Raw genomic sequence first — 10,206 nt, forward strand, 5'->3', positions numbered from 1 at the left:
AAAATGGTCACATGAATTTCCCAATATTTGCTCCGATTCACATCCCTGAAGTCTAATACATTAATAAGTATGTACACATATGGGTCATTATTTTACAAATCGAACAACTTTTGAGATTTCATAATTTTGATTCGGGTCCAACTTGTTTTAAGTTGCTCGCACGGAATAAGCAAATAAATACCTGTATCAGGATTTCCTCGAAAAAATTTTTTTTTCAGACATCTTCATGTGTTCAGATTCGATGGGTTAGCAAACTTGCCCTTATTCAAATTGCTATATCTTTGGGTCCACTCGTGAATAAGATACGACGAGTGGAATCAAAGATATAGCATTTTGAATGTGGGCAAGTTTGCTTACCCATCGAATCCGAACACATGCAGATCTCAGAAAAAATTTTTTCGAGGAAATCCTGATATATGTGTTGACTTAAATTGCGAAAAGATTCCAACAAATAAATTTAGTGTCTTTTAAAAAAGTGAAATTTTTTTTCTACAAATCCGTACGATTTGTAAAATAATGACCCATATACTTAAGTCCAACTTTTAACGGTCACTTAAAACATGCCATCTGAATGACCGACCGGTATCAGTACTATTAAAAATATCACAAAATTACGCATCACCAACTTCCAATCATTGGGCACTGCATATGGCAACAGTGTTTGTGTAATACAATGTACTTCATGCGATGCGCATACAAATATATATGATGTGATAATCATATTGAGCGTAGGGAAGCCAGGCAAGAGCACCAGTACTCCATGACGATCTGCAGCTAGCCAAATATGATATTGACAAATAAATAGTTCCAATGAAATGCGTCCAAACCATGCAAAAAAACTGGAGTAACGTGTGCGCAACATACCCGATATATTTCTTAGTACAATATATCCCACAATCGGTATGAACACAATATACGAATGTATCTCTTCACATTCTTCTTCATCACGGCAAAGAAAAGAGAATGTCGTATATATACACACACCAAAAAGCGCAAGTAACGTGACCGTAATTGATGTGCGCCTTGCAAAAAGATTACCATTATTATTGTCATCAAAGATGCTATACTTTTGGGCGATATGAAAGCAAGCGGCAAATATCATACCATAAGTTACAGTATACCGATCCAATTTCCACTGATACCACCAATCATGTATATCATCATCAGTGGTCACAAAGAGCGCCTTCCATGGACGCATCAAAAATATGCGTTCAAAGAATACCTCTGACATGAAGAGTATTGTGATAACACTAAAACAACCAACAAATTTCGCTACCAAATAAACATAATGCAGCGGATTGGTATCCACCGATTGCGTACCAATACGTGGTGGCAGTGATAATACAAAATATATAACACACATCCAAAATGAGAGTAACGGTACAAAATAGTAAAATTGATATGGACGATTCATGCAGAAACATAAGACAATTGTCACGAAATTCAAGCGAAAGATAACTTGAAAAAATCGTATGAAAGCTGAATTTCCATCAGTTTGCCACATATACGTAAAATGTGTATATCCAGTTATAAATAAATAGCTGCTAATTAATAATTTAATATGCATATGTATGGGTAGTACACGATGCGCTCCAGTCATATAGTAAATGAGTACAACCAGCATAATCCAACCTTTTAGCTCATCTGTTTGATCGCGATTGAGTACTTTGGTGAAGCGGGAATCTTCGGTAAAAAATATACCCAACGCAAATACATAACCCACAGGTATCCAAAAGCTAAATTCTGAATAATATTTATTCTCCTTCATAAAAAAGTTGGTGCGATCACACAAGTAGGAATAGGCCATAATTATGCCAAGCATAGCGATTGGTTTAAAGAAACCCATTATTGATAGAGCCAGTGGAGATGATGGTGTGACCGTCGCATGCGCAATATTGGCAGTATTTGAATCCTGATAGCTGGTTGCTGATTCTGGCTGGCTGAGTGGCGTATAAAATGTATGACCCCGCAAATGCATGAGCCAACGACGTAGTAGCATAACGAAGACAAGGGTGACACTAAAAAAAAAAAAAACATCAATTTATTTGAATAATTCATGCAGTACATAAGCGAAGACGGGGTGAGAAAGAGTACTATAGTTAAATTTTAACCAAAAATAAAACTAATAACTTTGCGCGATTTACCTCCGAGGATATTTAGGCCGAGCTTCACTTCCAATATGCATCGTGCTCCTTTTAATTTTCCCTACAAATTGGTGGGACGGGACCTACATGTTTTATGCCAACTCTGCAAAGTCAAATGAATTTTCACTAAGAAGGTTTTCATGGCAGAAATACACCCGGAGTGTTTACAAAGTCACTTCCGAGGGGCGACTCTGATTAGAAAAACTTGTTCTAATTGTTTCTAAAGTTTTTATGTTACTTCGCCCGGTAGTTAAACCCAGGGCTCTCGGAGTGGGAGCACGCTACCAACACACCACGGTGGCCCCAAAACCCAAATCAAATATAATAAATATTGATTTTAATTGTAACTACGAAATAATAAAAAAATAGAACTTACCAAACGCCCAGCACTGCATATGAAACGATCTGTAATGTTGTATATGGTTCTGCGCTAGCACAACATGTACCATCATTATAATTCATATAATCATTACAGTACATATTTATCAATATTTGTACTTCGTGACGCAAACCCAAATCTACCAATTTATAACCATCAACAGCAGTGTAAAGTAAACTATTCGATATATGCCATGCTGCATTCCATACGACTGCAGCATCCGTGTAACGAAATGCTCTCCTTGCAGCTTCATTTAAACGATCGATATCATCATTTGTCAACGCTTTCCATGGTGTGTCTGCTACACGTTCCTCATCAATATGGTCTTGCAATTTCCAGAGAACTTTCGCTTTATGCGCCGTCACCAAATTATGCAATGGTACAACTAATCGTGTTAAATTATCTTCATACTGTTGCACTAGCTCTTCGGTTACATTGCCAGCAATGAAGTTGGGATATGCAAATCCAATTATGAATAGCACTGGTAATTCTTTGTCCGATTCAAATTGATTCAAAGTATGTAATAAAGCATCGCTTACACCATCTGCTTGTATATAGCGTGTGCGCATATTTAATTGCGATTCAACAAACTCAATATCCATTTGTTGTTGCGCGTTGGTAGTCAACGAAGCTCCCAAAGAAGATGTATTATCATCGACGGTCGCCGGATGTACATGACTTATGAATGTATGATAAAGAGCTCGTATACTCTCGTCGCCAATGAATGCAAAGTAGTTACGATTTCCCCAAAAGGCCAAATAACGCAAGCATCGTCGGGTGTCTCTAAATGGAAGAAAAAACAGTTTGAAAGTATAATGATCGGAAAGATAAAGGCGACCAGAGTGATTGTGAGGCCATTTACTGTTATTCATAAATATTTATGTTTGTATATATACATACATACATAGGTGTATGTGCATGCAATGAACACATAAAGTAAGTATGAATAACGAAGAATTACATGGAATTCTCTTATCTGAATGATAACTTACGTCTCAGTGTATTTATGCATCATACAACCATAAGGCTGCCATTCCTTATCACCTTTGAACCGACCTTTAGACAACAGCCATTGACAAGAGTCACTACCTAATAAAATTGAAGAAACAAATAATGATATAATAGCTAGATAACGTCCGACTTCGGATTCATGTTATGCCTGACCAAAGTCCGACCCCAAAAAATTGGTTCGACAAAAAAATTTTATTTGGGAGAATCCTATTTCACACGGATTGTGAAAAAAGCCATTGACTCCTTACTCGTTGCGACATACCTAAAACTTCGAACTGGAAACTGTAATGGTCTAAAATCTTAGCTGATAAGAGTAATCAATGTACGTATGTCCCTTATGGAGAATCAAAAGATATCATATGCCTAACAAGGGGTTTAGAGGAATGCCTGTTGTTGTTGTTGTAGTGATAAGGTTACTCCCCGAAGACTTTGAAGAGTGTTATCGATGTAATGGTCCTTTGCCGGATACAGATCCGGCACGCTCCGGTAACACAGCACCATTAAGGTACTAGCCCGACCATCTCGGGAACGATTTGCATAATCACATTAAACCTTCAAGCCATCCGTCCCTCACCCACCCTCAAGTTCAGCGAGGAGCTTGGGGTCGCCAGAGCCTCGGCTGTTAATGACACAGGATTCGCCACGGATAGGTGAGGTTGACAATTTGGTTTGGAGAAGCTATATATTGCGCTGGCAACCTGAAAAGGTTGCGCTACACAACCCCTTGAATCTGGTATTTTAGTCGCCTCTTACGACTGTCGTATTTGGCGTCTAAAATATACAGACCCGAAGTCAGGGGTACAAAAATAATTTTTTCGGGGCAGTTGGGTTAGAAGCGAAGTTCAAGAATAAAGTCCTAGACTTAATCACGTTAAGCCTTTCGGCTGATAAAAACTTACCTTGAAGGTTTACATACCCTAGTCGGCAATGTTCTCCTTAATAGTTCTTTCTCACCTTGCCAATACGTGTCACTTTACGCACAGCAATAGCTGGAGAGAGGGAAAAGATCGGTCTCGAGTTGCGCATGTTGTTGAAATCGCATATTCAAAAAATAACTTCCATAGCCCAAAGATTTGGTGAACTGTGGCCATAAATCAAGAATGAGCCGCGAGGTAAATAATTTATACATATATACGTACATGGGCCATCTAAATATTTAACCTTTTTTAAGTACTTTACCGTAAATACATATTTACCATAATGCCAATTTAGTATCCCATGAAATGCCAAAAATCCAAGAACCATTAAAAGCGCCACTTTTTTGGCATTAGCCGCATTTAATTGTTGCATAAAAATTTCCGGCTTGGACAGTTGTGCAGCTTGACCATCACAGTTTAGTTTGTTCAATTCCAATACTTCGCTCATCTTTTCTTGCCAAAATTTCAATTTTCGTTAAAAATTAACTTCCAATATAAAGTGTATGCATTTTGTTGTTGCCTTAAACAATAATTCCCATTTTTTAGCCACTAAAAATATTCATATCACAATAAAATTCAATGAAATACAAATGAAAATGCGCGACGAAATGACAGTAGCAGAAAGTTTTTGCAATGTTTGTTTACACACCTTCCAGGGTGTTAAACAGCTGTTTGTCTGTCAGTAGTGCCAACTACATTTGTTTTTCGTCCAGATGTGTTGAGTGGCTATATGGATCACGGTTTCCACGTTAATTTAGTCTCTTTGTACCAAAAATGGTCCTTCCAACGCCATTTGGTCCGCTGGTCCCTTTTTTCAATTTTGGCAGTAGCCACGATTTTGGTACTTTTCTTCCTTTTCTACTGAGGCTAAAATTCACAACTCTGATACCTATATGACACTACTTGATTTTCGTGTATTTTTTCTTGTATTTTATCTTCAATTTTTTGTCGCACTCCCTCCTAATACGGCTTCAGTACTGAAGTGTGTAAAAATACAACCTAGTTCATTAAAAACAAACGAGCCAGTTTGTATTTTATTTTATTTTTTATTTTATTTATTTATTTAAAGTCGACGCAAACACAAAGCGGTCGACTAATTATTGCAATATACGGATATTGAGATGTATATCAAGAGCCATTCTTAAAATTAAAAAGTTTAAAAGAGGTACATAGAAAATTTGACATCACATTGTATAAGAAAAAATAAAATTAAAATATCTGGCTAAACCTAAGAGTATAGTAGTATGTAAAGCGGCAAACGAACATTCAAAGCCAAAGCAGTTATACAAATCATTGTAACGCGAGCACCAATGACGCAGGGGACTGTTTCTAGCAAAATTTTGCCGGCATAGAGGTAAATGAAAAGGCACAAAATGTCTGGAGGCCCTAGCAGGAGCCGCAAAATTTAGTTGACTGATTAGGTCAGGGGAGTCAATCACGCCAATGATGAGCTTGTGAATGAACATAACGCCAAATAATACTCTACGATTCTCTAGAGATGGCAAATTAATTATAAGAAGCCTATTCCTGTATGGTGGAAGATGAGTACTTGATTCCCAGTTGAGACCTCGTAATGAAAAATTAAAAATTAAAATTAAATTATTTGGATAGGTATTTTGACATTCACCGGTTTTTTCTTTATTTTTTTGTGACACATGAAAATTTTGTTTTTAGTTTGAAAATTTGGTGCATAAAAACACAATTCAAATAAACTTCCTTGTGAAAAAAGTGAACCATTATAGACCGAAATAATTTTCGCGTGTTATTTGCATTGTTTTTATTGTTAAAAGTGTTAATGTAAAAACAAGTAAGGAAGGCTAAGTTCGGGTGTAACCGAACATTACATACTCAGCTGAGAGCTGTGGAGACAAAGTAAGGGAAAATCACCATGTTGTAAAAAGAACCTTGGGTAACCCTGGAATGTGTTTGTATGACATGTGTATCAAATGGAAGGTATTAAAGAATATTTTTAGAGGAAGTGGGCCAAAGTTCTATAAGCCGGAGTCATTGGTGCCGTATGTCGTATCGCTGTATCCGTATCCCTAACGTAATCAGCTGTTTATCGTTACGACGGTAGACCAAAACTCAATTGGTTGGCTACGATACGGTTACGACCTTAGCGGCACCAATAATCGATTGCATTGATTCTCATAAGGTTGGTCGAATCAGCTGTTAAAAGGTTACCGATACGGTTACCGATAAAGCACCAATGTCTCCAGCTATAGATGGACGCCATTTAGGGATATCGCCATAAAGGTGGACCAGGCCTGACTCTAGAATTTGTTTGTACGATATGGGTATCAAATGAAATGTATTAATGATAATTTTAAAAGGGAGTGGGCCTAAGTTCTATAGGTTGACGCCTTTTCGAGATATCGCATAAAGGTGGACCAGGGGTGACTCTAGAATTTATTTTGTACGATATGGGTATCAAATGAAAGGTATTAATGAGTATTTTAAAAGGGGTGGGCCTAAGTTCTATAGATGGACGCCGTTTCGAGATATCGCCATAAAGATGGACCAGGGGTGACTCTTGAATTTGTTTGTACGATATGGGTATCAAATGAAAGGTGGTAATGAGTATTTTAAGAGGGCGTGGGCCTTAGTTCTATATGTGAACGCCTTTTCGAGATATCGCCATAAAGGTGGACCAGGGGTGACTCTAGAATTTGTTTGTACTATATGGGTATCAAATGAAAGGTGTTAATGAGTATTTTGAAAGGGAGTGGGCCTTAGTTCTATAGGTGGACGCCTTTTCGAAATATCGCCATAAGGGTGGACCAGGGGTGACTCTAGAATTTGTTTGTACGATATGGGTATCAAATGAAAGGTGTTAATGAGTATTTTGAAAAGGAGTGGGCCTTAGTTCTATATGTGGACGCCTTTTCGAGATATCGCCATAAACGTGGACCAGGGGTGACTCTAGAATTTGTTTGTACTATATGGGTATCACATGAAAGGTGTTAATGAGTATTTTAAAAGGGCGTGGGCCTTAGTTCTATAGGTGGACGCCTTTTCGGAATATCGTTATAAAAGTGGACCAGGGGTGACTCTAGAATGCGTTTGTACAATATGGGTATCAAACGAAAGGTGTTAATGAGTATTTTAAAAGGGTGTGGGCCTTAGTTCTATAGGTGGACGCCTTTTCGGAATATCGTTATAAAAGTGGACCAGGGTTGACTCTAGAATGTGTTTGTACAATATGGGTATCAAACGAAAGTTGTTAATGAGTATTTTAAAAGGGAGTGGGCCTTAGTTCTATAGGTGGATGCCTTTTCGAGATATCGCCATAAACGTGGACCAGGGGTGACTCTGGAATTTGTTTGTACGATATGGGTATCAAATGAAAGGTGTTAATGAGTATTTTGAAAAGGGGTGGACCTTAGTTCTATATATGGACGCCTTTTCGAGATATCGCCATAAACGTGGACCAGGGGTGATTCTAGAATTTGTTTGTACGATATGGGTATCAAATGAAAGGTGTTAATGAGTATTTTGAAAAGGAGTGGGCCTTAGTTCTATATGTGGACGCCTTTTCGAGATATCGCAATAAACGTGGACCAGGGGTGACTCTAGAATTTGTTTGTAGAATATGGGTCTCAAATGAAAGGTGTTAATGAGTATTTTAAAAGGGCGTGACCTTAGTTCTATAGGTGGACGCCTTTTCGAGATATCGCCATAAAGGTGGACCAGGGGTGACTCTAGAATTTGTTTGTACGATATGGGTATCAAATGAAAGGTGTTAATGAGTATTTTAAAAACGAGTGGGCTTTAGTTCTATGTGTGGACGCCTTTTCGAGATATCGCCATAAACGTGGACCAGGGGTGACTCTAGAATTTGTTTGTACTATATGGGTATCAAATGAAAGGTGCTAATGAGTATTTTAAAAGGGAGTGGGCCTTAGTTCTATAGGTGGACGCCTTTTCGGAATATCGTTATAAAAGTGGACCAGGGTTGACTCTAGAATGCGTTTGTACAATATGGGTATCAAACGAAAGGTGTTAACAAGTGGCCTTTTCGAAATATCGCCATAAAGGTGGACCAGGGGTGACTCTAGAATTTGTTTGTACGATATGGGTCTCAAATGGAAGGTATTAATGAGTATTTTAAAAAGGAGTGGGCCTTAGTTCTATATGTGGACGCCTTTTCGAGATATCGCCATAAACGTGGACCAGGGGTGATTCTAGAATGTGTTTGTACGATATGGTTATCAAATAAAAGGTATTAATGAGGGTTTGAAAAGGGAGTGGCCCTTAGTTGTATGTGTGAAGGCGTTTTCGAGATATCGACCAAAATGTGGACCAGGGTGATCCAGAACATCATCTGTCGGGTACCGCTAATTTATTTATATATGTAATACCACGAACAGTATTCCTTCCAAGATTCCAAGGGCTTTTGATTTCGCCCTGCAAAACTTTTTCATTTTCTTCTACTTAATATGGTAGGTGTCACACCCATTTTACCAAGTTTTTTTCTAAAGTTATATTTTGCGTTAATAGACCAATACAATTACCATGTTTCATCCCTTTTTTCGTATTTGGTATATAATTATGGCATTTTTTTTTCATTTTTCGTAATTTTCGATATCGAAAAAGTGGGCGTGGTCATAGTCGGATTTCGGCCATTTTTTACACCAATACAAAGTGAGTTCAGATAAGTACGTGAACTGAGTTTAATAAAGATATATCGATTTTTGCTCAAGTTATCGTGTTAACGGCCGAGCGGAAGGACAGACGGTCGACTGTGTATAAAAACTGGGCGTGGCTTCAACCGATTTCGCCCTTTTTCACAGAAAACAGTTATCGTCCTAGAATCTAAGTCTCTACCAAATCTCACAAGGATTGGTAAATTTTTGTTCGACTTATGGCATTAAAATTATCCTAGACAAATTAAATGAAAAAGGGCGGAGCCACGCCCATTTTGAAATTTTCTTTTATTTTTGTATTTTGTTGCACCATATCATTACTGGAGTTGATTGTTGACATAATTTACTTATATACTGTAAAGATATTAACTTTTCTTTTAAAATTTGCATTAAAAAAAAATTTTTTTTTAAAAAGTGGGCGTGGTCGTTCTCCGATTTTTCTAATTTTTATTAAGCAGACATATAGTAATAAGAGTAGCGTTCCTGCCAAATTTCATCATGATATCTTCAACGACTGCCAAATTACAGCTTGCAAAACTTCTAAATTACCTTCTTTTAAAAGTGGGCGGTGCCACGCCCATTGTCCAAAATTTTACTAGGTTTCTATTCTGCGTCATAAGTTCAACTCACCTACCAAGTTTCATCGCTTAATCCATATTTGGTATCGCACTTTTTCGATTTTTCGAAATTTTCGATATCGAAAAAGTGGGCGTGGTTATTGTCCGATATCGTTCATTTTAAATAGCGATCTGAGATGAGTGCCCAGGAACCTACATACCTAATTTCATCAAGATACCTCAAAATTTACTCAAGTTATCGTGTTAACGGACGGACGGACGGACGGACATGGCTCAATCGAATTTTTTTTTCGATACTGATGATTTTGATATATGGAAGTCTATATCTATCTCGATTCCTTTATACCTGTACAACCAACCGTTATCCAATCAAAGTTAATATACTCTGTGAGCTCTGCTCAACTGAGTATAATAAAACGTAAAACATAAACAAAACATGTGAATATCACTAATTTTGGGGGAATAGTGGTCTCGCTTTTTCATGATAGAAATTGTTCTGTGTTTTGAAGTTCCGATAAAGTTTCGTCAGTT

General features: G+C 37.6%; 1 protein-coding gene across 1 annotated transcript; it reads right to left on the minus strand.

The window, feature by feature from the left end:
* Positions 1-300: 300 nt before the first annotated feature.
* On the minus strand, positions 301-5,285 carry LOC137250818 (N-acetylneuraminate 9-O-acetyltransferase). The gene is made up of 5 exons (XM_067784373.1): positions 5,101-5,285; positions 4,731-5,000; positions 3,516-3,612; positions 2,521-3,306; positions 301-2,018 (listed from the first exon to the last, which is right to left on the minus strand). Exons 2-5 carry the CDS (start codon positions 4,897-4,899, stop codon positions 554-556), a joined length of 2,517 nt encoding a protein of 838 aa, XP_067640474.1. The 5' UTR covers positions 4,900-5,000; positions 5,101-5,285; the 3' UTR covers positions 301-553.
* Positions 5,286-10,206: the final 4,921 nt, after the last annotated feature.

The sequence above is a fragment of the Eurosta solidaginis genome, chromosome 4, assembly GCF_040869045.1.
Source record: "Eurosta solidaginis isolate ZX-2024a chromosome 4, ASM4086904v1, whole genome shotgun sequence".
In the NCBI taxonomy this organism is placed as follows: domain Eukaryota; kingdom Metazoa; phylum Arthropoda; class Insecta; order Diptera; family Tephritidae; genus Eurosta; species Eurosta solidaginis.